At 41.7% G+C, this 20,101-nt stretch overlaps 1 protein-coding gene across 1 annotated transcript in view; it reads right to left on the bottom strand.

The window, feature by feature from the left end:
- Positions 1–20,101, bottom strand: part of LOC126101156 (nuclear speckle splicing regulatory protein 1) — a 63,066-nt gene that overhangs the window by 16,433 nt on the left and 26,532 nt on the right. The window contains exons 4-5 of the mRNA XM_049911849.1: positions 19,775–19,982; positions 12,426–12,623 (exon numbers count right to left, since the gene is read on the bottom strand). Of these exons, the coding sequence (XP_049767806.1) occupies positions 12,426–12,623; positions 19,775–19,982 (406 nt within the window). The remainder of the gene's footprint in view (positions 1–12,425; positions 12,624–19,774; positions 19,983–20,101) is intronic.

Raw genomic sequence — 20,101 nt, 5'->3', positions numbered from 1 at the left:
CGAACCATGAGTGACGTCAATACAATAATCGAATTCTTGCCATACCCATCCCAGCATGGCATCATCAACTGTGGCAGTCGCTTTCCATATTCTCTCCCGGAGCTCTGCTACATCACGTGGCACAGGCGGTACATATACCAGATCTTTAATGTGTCACAAAAAAAAAAGGGAGTCAAACAGAATGAGATCTGGTGATCGGGGAGGCCATTTCACGAAACAGCTGTCCCATTCTGTAGCACGGCCGATCCATCGATGCAGCAGATCCCTTTTCAGGTACCCATGAACTTCACAATGAAAAGGGGGTGGAGCCTCATCCTGCTGAAAGATGAACGCAGAGTCTGATTGCATTTGAGGCATCAACCATTGCTGCAATATGTCCAAGTGGGAATATCCAGTGACAGCGCTCTTGGGGAAGAAAAATGGCCTCTACAGTTTTTGATGTGATAAGGCACAATAAACGTTATTGTTAGGGAATCATGCTCACATTCAATGCATTCATGTGGATGCTTTGTACCTCAGATTCAACATTTATGCCTGTTCACTTTCCCATTAGTGTGAAAAGTGGCTTCGTCACTAAAAATTAAGCAATCAACAATGCCATCCTCATCCTCATTCAATTGTTGCAACTGTGAACAAAACTCAAAACGCTCGTCTTTGTCGTCGTCATTGAGCTTCTGCACTAGCTCCAATTTGAATGATTTCATAGACAGCTTCTGTCTCAGGCCTTTCCACACAGTCATTGGAGCCATTTTGAGTTCACAGGATGCACGACGCACCAATATCTTTGGACTCCTTATGAATGTCACTCGTACACACTCCACATTCACTTCACTCACACTGGGATGTCCACTTCTGTTTGCCGGGCACATGGAACCTGTCATAATAAATTTGTTGTGCCAGAGGTAAATGGCCTTCCTTGTTGGTGGCTTCTCACTGTACTTTGTTCTAAACATCTGTTGAACAGCTGTAGCACACTTGTTTTTGTCTAACTCCCAACACACAGAAAGCTTGCTCCGCACCTGAACTTGCTTTGTTTGTGACTAGCACTGACTATCGGCAAATTACCAATCAACTCTGTGGCTATATATATAATTAAAAAGAAAGATGATGAGACTTACCAAACAAAAGCGCTGGCAGGTCGATAGACACACAAACAAACACAAACATACACACAAAAATCTAGCTTTCGCAACCAACGGTTGCCTCGTCAGGAAAGAGGGAAGGAGAAGGGAAGACAAAAGGATATGGGTTTTAAGGGAGAGGGTAAGGAGTCATTCCAATCCCGGGAGCGGAAAGACTTACCTTAGGGGGAAAAAAGGACAGGTATACACTCGCGCACACACACACATATCCATCCGCATATACACAGACACAAGCAGACATTTTTAAAGGCAAAGAGTTTGGGCAGAGATGTCAGTCGGGACGGAAGTACAGAGGCAAAGATGATGTTGAAAGACAGGTGAGGTATGAGCGGCGGCAGATTGAAATTAGAAATTAGCGGAGATTGAGGCCTGGCGGATAACGAGAAGAGAGGATATGCTGAAGGGCAAGTTCCCATCTCCGGAGTTCAGACAGGTTGGTGTTAGTGGGAAGTATCCAGATAACCCGGACGGTGTAACACTGTGCCAAGATGTGCTGGCCGTGCACCAAGGCATGTTTAGCCACAGGGTGATCCTCATTGCCAACAAACACTGTCTGCCTGTGTCCATTCATGCGAATGGACAGTTTGTTGCTGGTCATTCCCACATAGAACGTTTCACAGTGTAGGCAGGTCAGTTGGTAAATCACGTGGGTGCTTTCACACGTGGCTCTGCCTTTGATCGTGTACACCTTCCGGGTTACAGGACTGGAATAGGTGGTGGTGGGAGGGTGCATGGGACAGGTTTTACACCGGGGATGGTTACAGGGGTAGGAGCCAGAGGGTAGGGAAGGTGGTTTGGGGATTTCATAGGGATGAACTAAGAGGTTACGAAGGTTAGGTGGACGGCGGAAAGACACTCTTGGTGGAGTGGGGAGGATTTCATGAAGGATGGATCTCATTTCAGGGCAGGATTTGAGGAAGTCGTATCCCTGCTGGAGAGTCACATTCAGAATCTGATCCAGTCCCGGAACGTATCCTGTCACAAGTGGGGCACTTTTGGGGTTCTTCTGTGGAAGGTTCCGGGTTTGAGGAGATGAGGAAGTGGCTCTGGTTATTTGCTTCTGTACCAGGTCGGGAGGGTAGTTACGGGATGCAAAAGCTGTTTTCAGGTTGTTGGTGTAATGATTCAAGGATTCCGGACTGGAGCAGATTCGTTTGCCACGAAGACCTAGGCTGTAGGGAAGGGACCGTTTGATGTGGAATGGGTGGCAGCTGTCATAATGGAGGTACTGTTGCTTGTTGGTGGGTTTGATGTGGACGGACGTGTGAAGCTGGCCATTGGACAGGTGGAGGTCAACGTCAAGGAAAGTGGCATGGGATTTAGAGTAGGACCAGGTGAATCTGATGGAACCAAAGGAGTTGAGGTTGGAGAGGAAATTCTGGAGTTCTTCTTCACTGTGAGTCCAGATCATGAAAATGTCATCAATAAATCTGTACCAAACTTTGGGTTGGCAGGCCTGGGTAACCAAGAAGGCTTCCTCTAAGCGACCCATGAATAGGTTGGCGTACGAGGGGGCCATCCTGGTACCCATGGCTGTTCCCTTTAATTGTTGGTATGTCTGGCCTTCAAAAGTGAAGAAGTTGTGGGTCAGGATGAAGCTGGCTAAGGTAATGAGGAAAGAGGTTTTAGGTAGGGCGGCAGGTGATCGGCGTGAAAGGAAGTGCTCCATCGCAGCGAGGCCCTGGACATGCGGAATATTTGTGTATAAGGAAGTGGCATCAATGGTTACAAGGATGGTTTCCGGGGGTAACAGACTGGGTAGGGATTCCAGGCGTTCGAGAAAGTGGTTGGTGTCTTTGATGAAGGATGGGAGACTGCATGTAATGGGTTGAAGGTGTTGATCTACGTAGGCAGAGATGCGTTCTGTGGGGGCTTGGTAACCAGCTACAATGGGACGGCCGGGATGATTGGGTTTGTGAATTTTGGGAAGAAGGTAGAAGGTAGGGGTGCGGGGTGTTGGTGGGGTCAGGAGGTTGATGGAGTCAGGTGAAAGGTTTTGTAGGGGGCCTAAGGTTCTGAGGATTCCTTGAAGCTCCGCCTGGACATCAGGAATGGGATTACCATGGCAAACTTTGTAAGTAGTGTTGTCTGAAAGCTGACGCAGTCCCTCAGCCACGTACTCCCGACGATCAAGTACCACAGTCGTGGAACCCTTGTCCGCCGGAAGAATGACGATGGATTGGTCAGCCTTCAGATCACGGATAGCCTGGGCTTCAGCAGTGGTGATGTTGGGAGTAGGATTAAGGTTTTTTAAGAAGGATTGAGAGGCAAGGCTGGAAGTCAGAAATTCCTGGAAGGTTAGGAGAGGGTGATTTAGAGGAAGAGGAGGTGGGTCCCACTGTGACGGAGGACGGAACTGTTCCAGGCATGGTTCAATCTGGATAGTATCTTGGGGAGTTGGATCATTAGGAGTAGGATTAGGATCATTTTTCTTCGTGGCAAAGTGATATTTCCAGCAGAGAGTACGGGTGTAGGACAGTGAAGAAGAACTCCAGAATTTCCTCTCCAACCTCAACTCCTTTGGTTCCATCAGATTCACCTGGTCCTACTCTAAATCCCATGCCACTTTCCTTGACGTTGACCTCCACCTGTCCAATGGCCAGCTTCACACGTCCGTCCACATCAAACCCACCTACAAGCAACAGTACCTCCATTATGACAGCTGCCACCCATTCCACATCAAACGGTCCCTTCCCTACAGCCTAGGTCTTCGTGGCAAACGAATCTGCTCCAGTCCGGAATCCTTGAATCATTACACCAACAACCTGAAAACAGCTTTTGCATCCCGTAACTACCCTCCCGACCTGGTACAGAAGCAAATAACCAGAGCCACTTCCTCATCTCCTCAAACCCGGAACCTTCCACAGAAGAACCCCAAAAGTGCCCCACTTGTGACAGGATACTTTCCGGGACTGGATCAGATTCTGAATGTGACTCTCCAGCAGGGATACGACTTCCTCAAATCCTGCCCTAAAATGAGATCCATCCTTCACGAAATCCTCCCCACTCCACCAAGAGTGTCTTTCCGCCGTCCACCTAACCTTCGTAACCTCTTAGTTCATCCCTATGAAATCCCCAAACCACCTTCCCTACCCTCTGGCTCCTACCCCTGTAACCGCCCCCGGTGTAAAACCTGTCCCATGCACCCTCCCACCACCACCTATTCCAGTCCTGTAACCCGGAAGGTGTACACGATCAAAGGCAGAGCCACGTGTGAAAGCACCCACGTGATTTACCAACTGACCTGCCTACACTGTGAAGCGTTCTATGTGGGAATGACCAGCAACAAACTGTCCATTCGCATGAATGGACACAGGCAGACAGTGTTTGTTGGCAATGAGGATCACCCTGTGGCTAAACATGCCTTGGTGCACGGCCAGCACATCTTGGCACAGTGTTACACCGTCCGGGTTATCTGGATACTTCCCACTAACACCAACCTGTCTGAACTCCGGAGATGGGAACTTGCCCTTCAGCATATCCTCTCTTCTCGCTATCCGCCAGGCCTCAATCTTCGCTAATTTCTAATTTCAATCTGCCGCCGCTCATACCTCACCTGTCTTTCAACATCATCTTTGCCTCTGTACTTCCGTCCCGACTGACATCTCTGCCCAAACTCTTTGCCTTTAAATATGTCTGCTTGTGTCTGTATATGTGTGGATGGATATGTGTGTGTGTGCGAGTGTGTACCCGTCCTTTTTTCCCCCCGAAGGTAAGTCTTTCCGCTCCCGGGACTGGAATGACTCCTTACCCTCTCCCTTAAAACCCACATCCTTTCGTCTTTCCCTCTCCTTCCCTCTTTCCTGATGATGTGACTTACCAAATGAAAGTGCTGGCAGGTCGACAGACACACAGACGAACACAAACATACACACACAAAATTCAAGCTTTCGCAACAAACTGTTGTCTCATCAGGAAAGAGGGAAGGAGAGAGAAAGACGAAAGGATGTGGGTTTTAAGGGAGAGGGTAAGGAGTCATTCACCCTACTACTTTCAGGGTTTCTCTTCAAAATGACATATGTATGATATCTGTACGATGTTTGGTACTTGAGCAATAAATATTTGAAAGTGTTCCCAGACTTTATGTACATCTTGTACTTGGTTCTTCCAACAGTGCATGAGTTGGTTTGATGATTGTACAGCGTTGAAACAAAACATGTGAACACAGAACATCACCAAGGAACAACAGCGATTGATGTGTTCACCTGTTGTGAAGTGGTTGCCTATGCTTTGGCATCATGGCTTGGCGGTGTTTTGGAAGGCAGGGAACAAGAGGTGCTGCCTACAATGATAATGCCCAGAAACAGTTGAAAGAAGCTGAAGAGAAATGTCATTACTTTCTCTTCTGGTCTGTAGTGGGATTCACCTCAGAGATGCTATCCTGATAAGATATCTGTGCACCCAATGTTGTAAGGTTATTCAAAAAGCATTTATGTCATTTTGTAGCGAGATGGCATAGATGTGAGCTCTCTTATGGCCTCTGATCCTCTGCAGATGGAAAAGAAGTCACATGGTACAAGGACAGGCATTGCAGAGTACATCGACAACTTTAAGAAACTATGAGAAGATGACTGTAAGGAAAAATGCAGGTAAACGTTATCACGAAAAGCATTAGTGCCACATACTGTTAGTGAAGTTGTTGACACAGTTACAACGCTTAAATGAGCCATAACATTTCACAGTATGATTAAAATCATTTATGTATAATCCTGGATGTCACTGTTTTCTAAAATCTGTAATTGAGTGCATAGTGAACTGAATCTTCCTGTCATTTGTAACTTGAACTTGATCAATTCTAGTGTGAAAAAACTGTTCGAGACATTGATATACATTGATGAGCCAAAACATTATGACCGTACCTACATTAATACTCTACAAGCCACATGATGGCATGTGGCAGCTCTAATTTTCTCATTGTGGCCATTTCGTAAAATATATGTAGTAGGAAGTAATATGTTGTCCAACTCTTCTTGTAATGTACTCTCTCAGAATTCAACAGTAAACGACTACACAATGCACAATGCCTCTGTGGTAACCTCTGCTGCTCGAGTTTGATGAGCTTCAATGGATCACTCTCGCACTTTCTACATGCCCCTGTGATGAAACACTTTGCCCTTTGTTGGATCTTCTCTATCTCTTCTATTACTTCTACCTGTTCAGGGTCCCAGAGTGATGAGCAATACTCAAGAATCAGTTGAACAAACATTTTGTAAGCCATTTCTTTTGTGGATGAGTTACATTGCCTTGTTATTCTTTCTATGAATCTCAGTCTAGCATATGCTTTTTCTACTTTTACTACTACTTTTTTTATTTGGTCATTCCATTTAACATTTCTCTGGATGGTTACTCCTAGGTTCAATGTTAGGTTCAAAACACAAATTCGTTGAGATTTTACAAAATTCCTGAAATTCTTTGAGATTTCCCCAATTTTTCCATGTGAAATTTAATTCCCCGACAATTCCAGAAGAATCGCCACCCCACTATTACATTTTCTTGGTGTACCCCTGAAATTACCTTCACATCTGTCAATTTTGTTCTACCTGCTCAGTAGCACATATTGGGATGCAATACAGCAGCAATTCTGCATGGTATGGATTTGTTGAGATTTCTGAAGGTACAATATTACTGGAGATCTACACACAGGTCACGAAAATCCTTTAAATTACAAACTGGTGGTTTGTGAGTGTGGAGATTATGACCAATGGCATCCTACGGGTGTTCTGTCAGGATCATCTCAGACAAATTTGATGCTGAAGACATCAACACAAGTTCACTATAGTGCTCATCAAAGAAATGTAACATGATTCCGTGCTAGTGACATGGACAATTATCTATCACCAATGGGAAAGATATCAAGTGTGAAGAGATGCAGATGGTCCAGAATAATGTTCACATAGTCTACAGCTGTCACAGTGCTTTCAGTTACCGTATTTACTCGAATCTAAGCCGCACTCGAATCTAAGCCGCACCTGAAAAATGAGACTCGAAATAAAGGAAAAAAAAATTTCCCGAATCTCAGCCGCACCTGAAATTTGAGACTCGAAATTCAAGGGGAGAGGAAAGTTTTAGGCCGCACCTCCAAATCGAAACAAAGTTGGTCCATTGTAATATGAAACACAATTTAGGTTGAATGAATGACGATACAGCCACAGTAGTTTGGTTCGAGTCGTAAGCTTAGCAGTTAAGCTTTAGCAGGTAGCCATTGCTATACGTCAGGCACTCCGTCCGTATTTATACCGGTACCCTTCCTTTTTCACGCGCTTCGTCTGGTTTGAATCGATTGCTTATATTGCTTTGATCTGATAATTGTCGTTTTCTTTGTTGTAGGTGTTTACGTCACTCTAAGCTGAAAATGCATTACTGTACTGTGTCATGCATTGTTTGTCGCATTCTGATAGTGCGTGTTTACGGCCTGTCGCCGCTCGCGGCATGGCTTGCTTTTGTGCGCGCTACCGCGGCTTACAATTAAGAAGAAGAAGAAGTAGTGAGGAATCGTCTCATTAGCGAAACAATGGCAAGAGACTGCTATTTGTTGTTACTTACAGTGCTGCTTTCTTTGATAATGATCAACAAGAACAAAAAATAGTAGACTGCGTAAGTTAGAACATGTTCTGAATGAGAGTTAGGCGAAAATTTTTCTGCGTTTGAAAATCTTTGTGGCCGCTTCTTTAGTACATCAAATTCTGCACAGAAATTAGTCATCTTAGATTTAAAAATCTAGTCAGTTGCCGTGCTTCATTTCTGACTGTATCACTATTAGGCATAAGAATAATATGAATATAAGCATGACACGATACGTATATTCTTCCGCGTTTGCTGGTGTCTCACTCTAGTTTCGTAGTTTATTAGGCAGACAGGATTTAAATGAGATAGCAGCAAACACGAAAGAATACATGGCATAATATTTATATTCGTATTATTCTTATGGTGAAGAGAATAATGCATGTGATTCACATTTCATCAGGTTCCTATTAGCAACCATCTCTTCTCACAGGAAGGAAAAAATTCAGAACGTAGAGTTGGCCATATTGACAAACATCCCAAACAGTTTTGCCAGTCGGATTTTCGTAGTACATTGAAATTCTGCTACATTCGAAGATGAACAATACGGAATTTGTATTTACTTCGTTGGATAATGTATGAAAATGCATTTCTGAAGGTACAATATTACTGGAGATCTACACACAGGTCACGAAAATCCTTTAAATTACAAACTGGTGGTTTGTGAGTGTGGAGATTATGACCAATGGCATCCTACGGGTGTTCTGTCAGGATCATCTCAGACAAATTTGATGCTGAAGACATCAACACAAGTTCACTATAGTGCTCATCAAAGAAATGTAACATGATTCCGTGCTAGTGACATGGACAATTATCTATCACCAATGGGAAAGATATCAAGTGTGAAGAGATGCAGATGGTCCAGAATAATGTTCACATAGTCTACAGCTGTCACAGTGCTTTCAGTTACCGTATTTACTCGAATCTAAGCCGCACTCGAATCTAAGCCGCACCTGAAAAATGAGACTCGAAATAAAGGAAAAAAAAATTTCCCGAATCTCAGCCGCACCTGAAATTTGAGACTCGAAATTCAAGGGGAGAGGAAAGTTTTAGGCCGCACCTCCAAATCGAAACAAAGTTGGTCCATTGTAATATGAAACACAATTTAGGTTGAATGAATGACGATACAGCCACAGTAGTTTGGTTCGAGTCGTAAGCTTAGCAGTTAAGCTTTAGCAGGTAGCCATTGCTATACGTCAGGCACTCCGTCCGTATTTATACCGGTACCCTTCCTTTTTCACGCGCTTCGTCTGGTTTGAATCGATTGCTTATATTGCTTTGATCTGATAATTGTCGTTTTCTTTGTTGTAGGTGTTTACGTCACTCTAAGCTGAAAATGCATTACTGTACTGTGTCATGCATTGTTTGTCGCATTCTGATAGTGCGTGTTTACGGCCTGTCGCCGCTCGCGGCATGGCTTGCTTTTGTGCGCGCTACCGCGGCTTACAATTAAGAAGAAGAAGAAGTAGTGAGGAATCGTCTCATTAGCGAAACAATGGCAAGAGACTGCTATTTGTTGTTACTTACAGTGCTGCTTTCTTTGATAATGATCAACAAGAACAAAAAATAGTAGACTGCGTAAGTTAGAACATGTTCTGAATGAGAGTTAGGCGAAAATTTTTCTGCGTTTGAAAATCTTTGTGGCCGCTTCTTTAGTACATCAAATTCTGCACAGAAATTAGTCATCTTAGATTTAAAAATCTAGTCAGTTGCCGTGCTTCATTTCTGACTGTATCACTATTAGGCATAAGAATAATATGAATATAAGCATGACACGATACGTATATTCTTCCGCGTTTGCTGGTGTCTCACTCTAGTTTCGTAGTTTATTAGGCAGACAGGATTTAAATGAGATAGCAGCAAACACGAAAGAATACATGGCATAATATTTATATTCGTATTATTCTTATGGTGAAGAGAATAATGCATGTGATTCACATTTCATCAGGTTCCTATTAGCAACCATCTCTTCTCACAGGTAGGAAAAAATTCAGAACGTAGAGTTGGCCATATTGACAAACATCCCAAACAGTTTTGCCAGTCAGATTTTCGTAGTACATTGAAATTCTGCTACATTCGAAGATGAACAATACGGAATTTGTATTTACTTCATTGGATAATGTATGAAAATGCAGTGGTCGAAACTCGGGGCGGAGAAAAAAAGCTCGTCTTCCACCTTTTTTTGTTAAAATTTATTAACTGACGCAGAGGTTTTGGCGCCAGTATTTATCTTTGTGCTTACAAAGCATGCCTGTGTAGCGCTACATATATTCGACGGCAGAAGTTAGTTGTGGCGGCACCTACCAACATTTTTCAGAACTTCCGTTTGCTTTGCACTCGATTCTAAGCTGCAGGCGGTTTTTTGGATTACAAAAACCGGAAAAAAAGTGCGGCTTAGATTCGAGTAAATACGGTACTACTACATGTCCCATAGAAGCCCAGGTGAATGCCCCCCATATCATAATACTGTCCCCACTGGCCTGCATCTATAGCCCAGTATTTGTTTTGTGCAGCTGTTCACTGGGATGACAACGCATCTGGACACAATTATCAACCATTTGTAACAAAGAATATAATAGAGGGAAACATTCCACGTGGAAAAAAATATATCTAAAAAGAAATATGATGAGACTTACCAAACAAAAGCGCTGGCAGGTCGATAGACACACAAACAAACACACACATACACACAAAATTCTAGCTTTCGCAACCAACGGTTGCCTCGTCAGGAAAGAGGGAAGGAGATGGAAAGACGAAAGGATTTGGGTTTTAAGGGAGAGGGGTTGAAATGACTCCTTACCCTCTCCCTTAAAACCCAAATCCTTTCGTCTTTCCATCTCCTTCCCTCTTTCCTGACGAGGCAACCGTTGGTTGCGAAAGCTAGAATTTTGCGTGTATGTGTGTGTTTGTTTGTGTGTCTATCGACCTGCCAGCGCTTTTGTTTGGTAAGTCTCATCATCTTTCTTTTTAGATATATTTGTAACAAAGAATGTGATCCATCAGACCAGGTGACATTTCCACTTATCTACAGTCCAATCTTGATGATCTCGTGACTGCAATCATAACTGAGTACGTCATCGGGTGAGCACGACAATACGTACAGGGTGCCTGTTGAGGTGCCCCAAGTTCCACAATATGCACTGAACCATGTGTTCAGAAACATTTGTGCCTGCAACAACATTTTGCTCTGTCATCAGTTCTGCCATATACCACCACTTGTCCTGCTTTACAGAGAGGGCAAACTCCTCGTTCCTCATTCTGTGAGGAGACATGGGTGGCCAATACCTTGCTGCCTACTCTACATCACATGTATACTCTGCAAACCACCATGAAGTGCATGGCGTAGGATGCGTCCCATTGTACCAGTTATTACAGTTTCTTCCCATACCATTCATGTATGAAGCATGGGAAGAACGATTGTCTGGATGCCGCCGTGCTTGCCGTAATTATTCTAATCTTGTCCCCATGATCCCTATGTGAGCGATTTATAGGGGGCTGCAGCAGATTCCTAGAGTCATTATTTAAAGCCGGTTCTTGAAACTTCTTGTAGAATTTCTTGGGATAGAGTACATCTGAAGCTGTAAGTTCAGTGTCTTCAATATCTCTCAGACACACTCCGACAGATCAAACAAACCTGTGACCATTCGTGCTGCCCTTCTCTGTAGATGTTCAATCCCATTACTCCTACATGGTAAGGGTCACACACAGTTGAGCAATATTCTAGAACTGGCCACACAAGTGATCTGTAAGCAATCCCCTTTGTAGACTGACTGCACTTCCCCAGTATTCTACAACTAACCGAAGTCTACCACCTTCTTTACCCACTACTGAGCCTATGTGATCATTACATTTCACATACCTACAGAGTGTTACACCCAGATACTCATGGTTTTTCTGTCTATCAACAACTTTTCAGAGGAGCTATCAACAACAGCAGGCAAACAACCACCCACCTTCACTATTTGCATCCTCAAGTGCTGGGCAGTAACAATCTGCTCTTTGTCAAATTTGCTTATGTCAGTGGATTCCCCAAACATCCCCATATCTTACGTAGAATGATTCTCCATTCATCTATGTGCTGCTTATGTACTTTCCCTAGTGTATCACACACTGGCAGCATCAAGAGGTGGCATTCAGTCTTGGTTAGGGCTGTGGTATTTTGGATTATCAGAGGATGTGTACAGAAGTAGCATTTGATTTAGCTGTCATGTCCACAAAGAAGTTACTACTGCTGCATACACAGCATGGCTCTCCACATGGTATGATATGAAAACATTAAGTTGAAACACAGCATTAGGCAGAGTAAAACTGTCTTTGGCTGTACAAACATAGAATAACCAAGCTGGAAATCGACAAGACTTGTGGCACGTCTGTATTTTCTGTCTTACTGAAATTAAAGTAAAACCTGAAATGTTTGAAATAGTGAAGTACAGCATTGCACTGCAAAAGAAAAAGTAGCCAGTTTATATGTAAATGTGTATCTCCACATATTTGCAGCGTACATGCACACATGATTCCCCCATCTCAAAACAGATCCAATCCCAAAATGCCACCGTTGGCAAACAACACACACAATTTTAACTGTCTCAGCAGCCAACACATTTTTGACAGCACAAATTACAATGTAATTTGTCTGAAATTGGTTTTAGGCAAAGGCAATGTGAAACATGAAATAATTGAAATTATACTTTTAGCTGACACTTTGAAAGAAATCTTTCATACCTTCTGCAATGGCCTTATTACTGTTCTCCTTTGTCTTTACGTCACCTTCCTCATTGTATGAAGAGGGAGAAGGATCTGGTGGTTCTTCTTTAACTTTTACTACATTTGAATTGGATGCCGGAGACTCACCAGTTGCCTGACGATATAAATGCCTGTAAAATCCACTGAGATCCTTCTGCTTGGAAACATCCATTATTGCTGTACAAAAAAAAGCACATATAAATATTTCCGCTGATGGAAACTGAAATTAAATACACAAAGTTATATCACTGGGCATATTCTGCATGATTTCTTAAACAGAAATGAAATTACAGTACAAATTTCAGTTTCAAAATAGGAGAACATTCTTTTATATCAGCACAATGCAAATTCAGAGAGAATAGACAAAAATGGCATAGCAATACCAATATCAGAAACTTAATAATCACAGCAGGATTTCTGAAGAAAGGAGAGTCATCTGAGTCTTAAAAATAAATTAGTATGAGCACAAAGTCTTCATTCTTTGGCTATTCTACTGTTTATCATGCACACTGTGACTAAAATTTTATTTCTTGCAGTTTTATTCCTTTGAATATATCACCAAATTATTTTTCAAATCATGTATCAAGATTATTCAGGAACTTTTAAGAAAGAAATGGACTCTGTCATAATAAAAACTTACACAGCCATCATCTCAATACACATGTGATTTTCTAATAGTATGAGTTGGTGTATACTCTCAAATTATTTAGTGGAAGTTCAACATTGTTGGTAATTGTATCCAGGTGCTTCCTAGATCTGCCTTTCTTGAAACTGTCCACGAATGATGTATTTATGTAACAGAAGGAAATGGCACTGGGCCAGGTCTGAGCAAGGAGGTGTATTATGAAGTTTATGGGTTCTGAAAGGCGCAGCTCATGCTTTCCATACTGGGTAAGGCTGCAAGATTTACTAATCTGTACTATGGTGTCAGGGATCTCTAAAAAGTTTACAAACTGTTATCTCCTTTCCTTTTCATAAACAAATGCTAAATAACACCAAAAGTTAATTCCAATATAAAGTCTTAAGGTACCATTTTTTGACACTGACATCACATTTCCTGACACTTTATCACAACAAGCATTACTAAAATGAAGCATTTTGTAGACATCTTGAATGTGGTGTATATTAGCTTTGTTGCGGGCTGACTATTTCTCATGTTTCAAACCATGAACTTAAGATATTTAATGTTTTTCATGTGTATTCAGTCCATCCCATTTATGAGTTCACACAATGAAATGGTACTGTTACAGGACATCACAGGTGCTATGCTATGATTGGATGACAGATGCAAGCAAACAGCCCCATCTTGATTTTTAAGTATTTGCAAGTAAACATACCATCGTACAATGCCCTGGTGAAATTTCCTATATGCCTTTGCCTGCATTTACACAGATTTTGTTCTTGATTAGTGTTTTGATGCAGTAAGTTCCATCATTTACACCATAAGCTCATGTTCCACATTTTTGCTAATAAACTGCATAATGAATTGATATTGTGCTATAGTCAGACTAGTTGTGTGCAACAGTTATTCACAAGAAAATAGGACAAACACGAACTGAGGTGCAATATACTCACAAAAAGAGACTTGCTAACAAAACACTACCTCCCAAATGCTGTCAGCAAGCAAGGAAATTCTTAGTAACTAAAGGTAATGGGACATGTTTCACGTGCTTATTTTTTCCTTGTTCATAAACCCTTGCTTAAGTGGTGCCACTTATGTTATGGCATTCTAATGCATTCTATGAGACATTTACAAAATTAGAACACCTATCTTCAAAACTATCAAAATGCATCAAAGCATAATAGAAATATACATAGAGAGGGTGATTCCATAGCAAATGTGCAGCAGCTCTGCTGATTCCCTTTTACTGCAGGCATCAGAATAGGAAAATCATATTGAAGTTGATTGGACAGCCTTAGACTGAACAATGAGCTTACAATAGCCTATAAGAGCAGTATTGTGCAGAAACCAGGTCCCCCTACGTCTCCTACATGGAGCTAACCAGCATTTCAAGTCACAGCCTTATTACTGACTACCATCTGTTCACAAAACATACCTCAATATCAACAGTTCCAAAAAAGTTCAAGTGTTCTTATGTGAATCCGTGTGGGAAATAACTGAAAAGCATCCTGATAATTTAAATTCTGTAGGTTTAATCCATTATTGTGAAATATATTTTAATATACATTCTGAGGCTGCTCCATTTCAGAGCATTAAACTATAAACAGTACCTGGATTTGGGATACATTAGGTACCCTGGTAGGTGAATATGGATTGGGGCTAAGAAATGAAAGAGGAAGTCGCCTGGTAGAATTTTGCACAGAGCACAACTTAATCATAGCTAACACTTGGTTCAAGAATCATAAAAGAAGGCTGTATACATGGAAGAAGCCTGGAGATACTGACAGGTTTCAGATAGATTATATAATGGTAAGACAGAGATTTAGGAACCAGGTTTTAAATTGTAAGACATTTCCAGGGGCAGATGTGGACTCTGAGCACAATCTATTGGTTATGAGCTGTAGATTAAAACTGAAGAAACTGCAAAAAGGTGGGAATTTAAGGAGATGTGACCTGGATAAACTGGCTAAACCAGAGGTTGTACAGAGTTTCAGGGAGAGCATAAGGGAACAATTGACAGGAATGGGGGAAAGAAATACAGTAGACGAAGAATGGGTAGCTTTGAGGGATGAAGTAGTGAAGGCAGCAGAGGATCAAGTAGGTAAAAAGACGAGGGCTAGTAGAAATCCTTGGGTAACAGAAGATATACTGAATTTAATTGATGAAAGGAGAAAATATAAAAATGCAATAAATGAAGCAGGTAAAAAGGAATACAAACTTCTCAAAAATGATATTGACAGGAAGTGCAAAATGGCTAAGCAGAGATGGCTAGAGGACAAATGTAAGGATATAGAGGCTTATCTCACTAGGGGTAAGATAGGTACTGCCTACAGGAAAATTAAAGAGACCTTTGGAGATAAGAGAACCACTTGCATGAACATCAAGAGCTCAGATGGAAACCCAGTTCTAAGCAAAGAAGAGAAAGCAGAAAGGTAGAAGGAGTATATAGAGGGTCTATACAAGGGCGATGTACTTGAGGACAATATTATGCAAGAGGATGTAGATGAAGATGAAATGGGAGATACAATACTGCGTGAAGAGTTTGACGGAGCAGTGAAAGACCTGAGTCGAAACAAGGCCCCCGGAATAGACAACATTCCATTGGAACTACTGACGGCCTTGGGAGAGCCAGTCCTGACAAAACTCTACCATCTGGTGAGCAAGATGTATGAAACAGGCGAAATACCCTCAGACTTCAGGAAGAATATAATAATTCCAATCTCAAAAAAAGCAGGTGTTGACAGATGTGAAAATTACCGAACTATCAGTTTAATAAGTCACAGCTGCAAAATACTAACGCGAATTCTTTATAGACGAATGGAAAAACTAGTAGAAGCTGACCTCGGAGAAGATCAGTTTGGATTCCGTAGAAATGTTGGAACACGTGAAGCAATACTGACCCTACGACTTATCTTAGAAGCTAGATTAAGGAAGGGCAAACCTACGTTTTTAGCATTTGAAGAATTAGAGAAAGCTTTTGCAAAGTTGCCTGGAATACTCTCTTTCAAATTCTGAAGGTGGCAGGGATAAAATTCAGGGAGTGAAAGGCTATTTACAATTTGTACAGAAACCAGATGGCAGTTATAAGAGTCGAAGGACATGAAAGGGAAGCAGTGGTTGGGAAGGGAGTGAGACAGGGTTGTAGTCTCTCCCCAATGTTGTTCAATCTCTATATTGAGCAAGCAGTGAAGGAAACAAAAGAAAAATTTGGAGTAGGTATTAAAATCCATGGAGAAGAAATAAAAACTTTGAGGTTCGCCGATGACATTGTAATTCTGTCAGAGACAGCAAAGGACTTGGAAGAGCAGTTGAACGGAATGGACAGTGTCATGAAAGGAGGGTATAAGATGAACATGAACATCAACAGAAACAAAACGAGGATAATGGAATGTAGTCGAATTAAGTCGGGGGATGCTGAGGGAATTAGATTAGGAAATGAGACACTTAAAAGTAGTAATGGAGTTTTGCTATTTGGGGAGCAAAATAACTGATGATGGTCGAAGTAGAGAGGATATAAAATGTAGACTGGCAATGGCAAGGAAAGCGTTTCTGAAGAAGAGAAATTTGTTAACATCCAGTATTGATTTCAGTATCAGGAAGTCGTTTCTGAAAGTATTTGTATGGAGTGTAGCCATGTATGGAAGTGAAACATGGACAATAAATAGTTTGGACAAGAAGAGAATAGAAGCTTTCGAAATGTGGTGCTACAGAAGAATGCTAAAGATCAGATGGGTAGATCACATAACTAATGAGGAACTATTGAACAGGATTGGGGAGAAGAGAAGTTTGTGGCACAACTTGACTAGAAGAAGGGATCGGTTGGTAGGATATGTTCTGAGGCATCAAGAGATCACCAATTTAGTATTGGAGGGCAGCGTGGAGGGCAAAAATCGTAGAGGGAGACCAAGAGATGAATACACTAAGCAGATTCAGAAGGATGTAGGTACTGGGAGATGAAGAAGCTTGCACAGGACAGAGTAGCATGGAGAGCTGCATCAAACCAGTCTCAGAACTGAAGACCACAACAACAACAACAACAACAACAACAACAGGTACCCTGTAAGCACATGGATGCACACTTGGCTGCACCTTCACGTTTTTGTGGAGTGTGATTACTTACAGTGAAGAAACTGCACAAAATTCTTTTGTTTACACTCCTCGTTCTCTTTATTTTTGTTGTTCACAAAAATTTAGTGTACATTTGCAGCATCCTGTGTTGATTTTGATCCAATAATGGAATACACCACATGAAGGATAGTAGATGTAGTGATAATGTTTTCAGCATTGTCCGCAGACACACAGCATAGTAGCAAAGCTGCCACAAGCACCACTGTGTCTACCCTTTAATAGGGAACGTTCACAGCCATTATACTCAGTGTGGTGCAAACATGTGAAGCAAGCAAACAACCATGCCACGGAGATGCACTCATGCTACCTACAACCAATCCTTTCAGAAAACGGCCACACAAGTTGGAAGTGCTGTTTCAGTTGTGTAACAATGCTGGTATCAGTGGTCACATGAACATTTTCATTCCCGTAGACAATGTTCTGGACATCCACGCAGCACAGACGCCAGCTGGGATCATAATACTGTTAAGGGCAGCAGTGGCAGGTCATATAGTTACCACAGCACAGATAAGAGGGCTTGTGAGCCCAGACAAGTCAACACAAATTGCTGAGAAGCTATTATTGGCAGTGGGACTACAAGCAAGCAATCTCCACCCCTTCTTCTGCTCCCACCACAGCATTGACATGCATTGCTTGACAGCCCTGTCGTGGTCTTCAGGAATGAAAGTACATTCTGCCAGCATGCTTGTGACGGTCATATGCACATAAGACACAGACCTGGTCAGCACTGTCTCACAGAGTGCATTCACATAAGATACCCTGCCACACCCCAGGTGTTATGGTCGGGGCTGCTATAAGCTACAACTCTTGTTCACCTTTGGTGTTTCTGGAGGGTATGTGTTGTGAATGTTGTTAGATCAGTCCTTTTGACATATTTGCAGCAGGATGGTGATTTGTTGTTCTAATAGGATAATGCTCGCCTACACACTGCTCATGAAACTTGATGTGCTTTGCAGGATGTGCAGAAACTTCCCTGGTCAGCATGTTCTCTGGACTTGTCTTCAATTGACCACATGTGGGACATGGTGGGTGAGAAGTGACTTGTGCAACTTGTCAACCAACAATTCTCAGAGAACTACATAAACAGGTCCAGAAGGCATGTGATAACATATCCAAGGACATATTTGCCATCTGTATAATCGACTGGATGCCAGAGTCAGTGCATGCACTGCTGCCCATGGAGGTTACACCACATATTAATGTGGGTATTCCAGCATGGGTTGATGCCTGGTACATCAGAACTGCTTGCACTATTGTTCTGTAAGTGTAATCATTTTATGGACTCCATATTTACTGCTGCAAAAATAAATCTTGAGTGAATTAGAAACCTCCTAAAGGGTGTATTAATTTTTCTCTCTGGTAGTGTATTTCAACCTGCATCCATCTGAACCTGTTTACTACAGTCAAAGACGGCCTCTCTCTTGAATTTTTAACCCCCACACTTTCCTCCATTACCAACTGGCAATTCCTTGATGCCTCAGGGCATGTACCATCAAAGAATCCTTTCTTTCAGTCAAGTTGAGCCATAAATTTATTTTTTGCCTCAATGTAATTCAGTACCTCATTAGTTACACAATCTACCCATTTAATCTTTACCTTTCTTCTGTAGCATCACATTTCAAAAGCTTCTATTCTTCCTTGTCTGATCTATTTATCTTCCATTTTCATACCTCGTTTCACTTCTGTACAAAACTGCACTTGAGACAATTGACAAATATTTCAGGCAAGGTTACTAACCCTTAAACATTTTATAAAAAAACTCAAAGTTTTGTTTGTTCTCTCTGAACTTCAATTCCACCACTAATTCCTTAACTATATGCTCACTGTACACATTTAGTAACATTGGGGAGAGGTTACAGCTCTGACTGACTCTCTTCTCAACCACTACTACCCTCCATGTCTTTTGACTACAGTCTGGTTTCTACACATGATGCTAATAACCTTTCACTCCCTGTATTCTGTCCCTGCTATCTTGAGAACTTCAAAAAATGCAGTCTAGTCAACACTGTAAAAAGTTTTCTCTAAATTTACAAATGCTAAAAATATATATTTGTTTTCTTCAGTCTATCTAATAAGGTAAGCCACAGGGTCAATATTGCCTAACGTGTTTCTACATTTCTCTGGAAACTGCACTGATTGATACCAATGATGGCTTTGATTTCACCATCATTCCGTAATTGATTCAGTGTTTTGCAGCGACAACTTATTATACCGATAGAAATATCCACACCAGTCAACACTTGCTTTCTTTGGAAATTGAATTATTACATTCTTCTTAAACTGAGATTAACAGGAAGTCAACTTTTCACACAAGATTCTTATTCCTGTTAAATGGAGCAAGTGGGAGGAGGAAAATCATGTTCATAAGCATAAGAAAACCTATTGTATTCCATTAGTTATGAAAACTAGATTTTGAAAATAAAATCTAGAATGACCCTAGGAAAATAAAGGTGTTTCTGTAAGTTACAACAATTGCCTCAGATTCAGAGTCATCATAGATTCAAGACCAAAACAGTCTGCAGTGAACGTTAATTACAGCAATAGCTTTTGACATACACATGACAGCAACTAGACTTGCCTTCCAAATGTTCCATATGTTTTTCCTGTTCATCCATTTTGCGAAATTCCTCAAGCTTTGCTCGATAAGCAGCAGTGACAAATGACTCTTTATCTTTGAACTGTTCTCCTTCTGCCTCTCGCTCTCGCTGTACTTCACGTTCATATCGACGTTCTTGTTCTTTCTTGCGACGCTCGGCTTGCTTCAAGAGAGACTGAATGTATTTTGGCTGAAATAGGAGCACAACAATTTATGTTAGTAATTATGGGATAGTTTCATTAGTAAGTACTAGAGAGGTGAATCATAATTTGAATTCCAAAACTGCCTTTCCACTGACATCTCAACACA

Source organism: Schistocerca cancellata, chromosome 9 (assembly GCF_023864275.1).
Source record: "Schistocerca cancellata isolate TAMUIC-IGC-003103 chromosome 9, iqSchCanc2.1, whole genome shotgun sequence".
NCBI classification, from domain to species: domain Eukaryota; kingdom Metazoa; phylum Arthropoda; class Insecta; order Orthoptera; family Acrididae; genus Schistocerca; species Schistocerca cancellata.
Note: the sequence above shows the minus strand (reverse complement) of the source record. Positions and strands in the feature narration are given on the sequence as shown.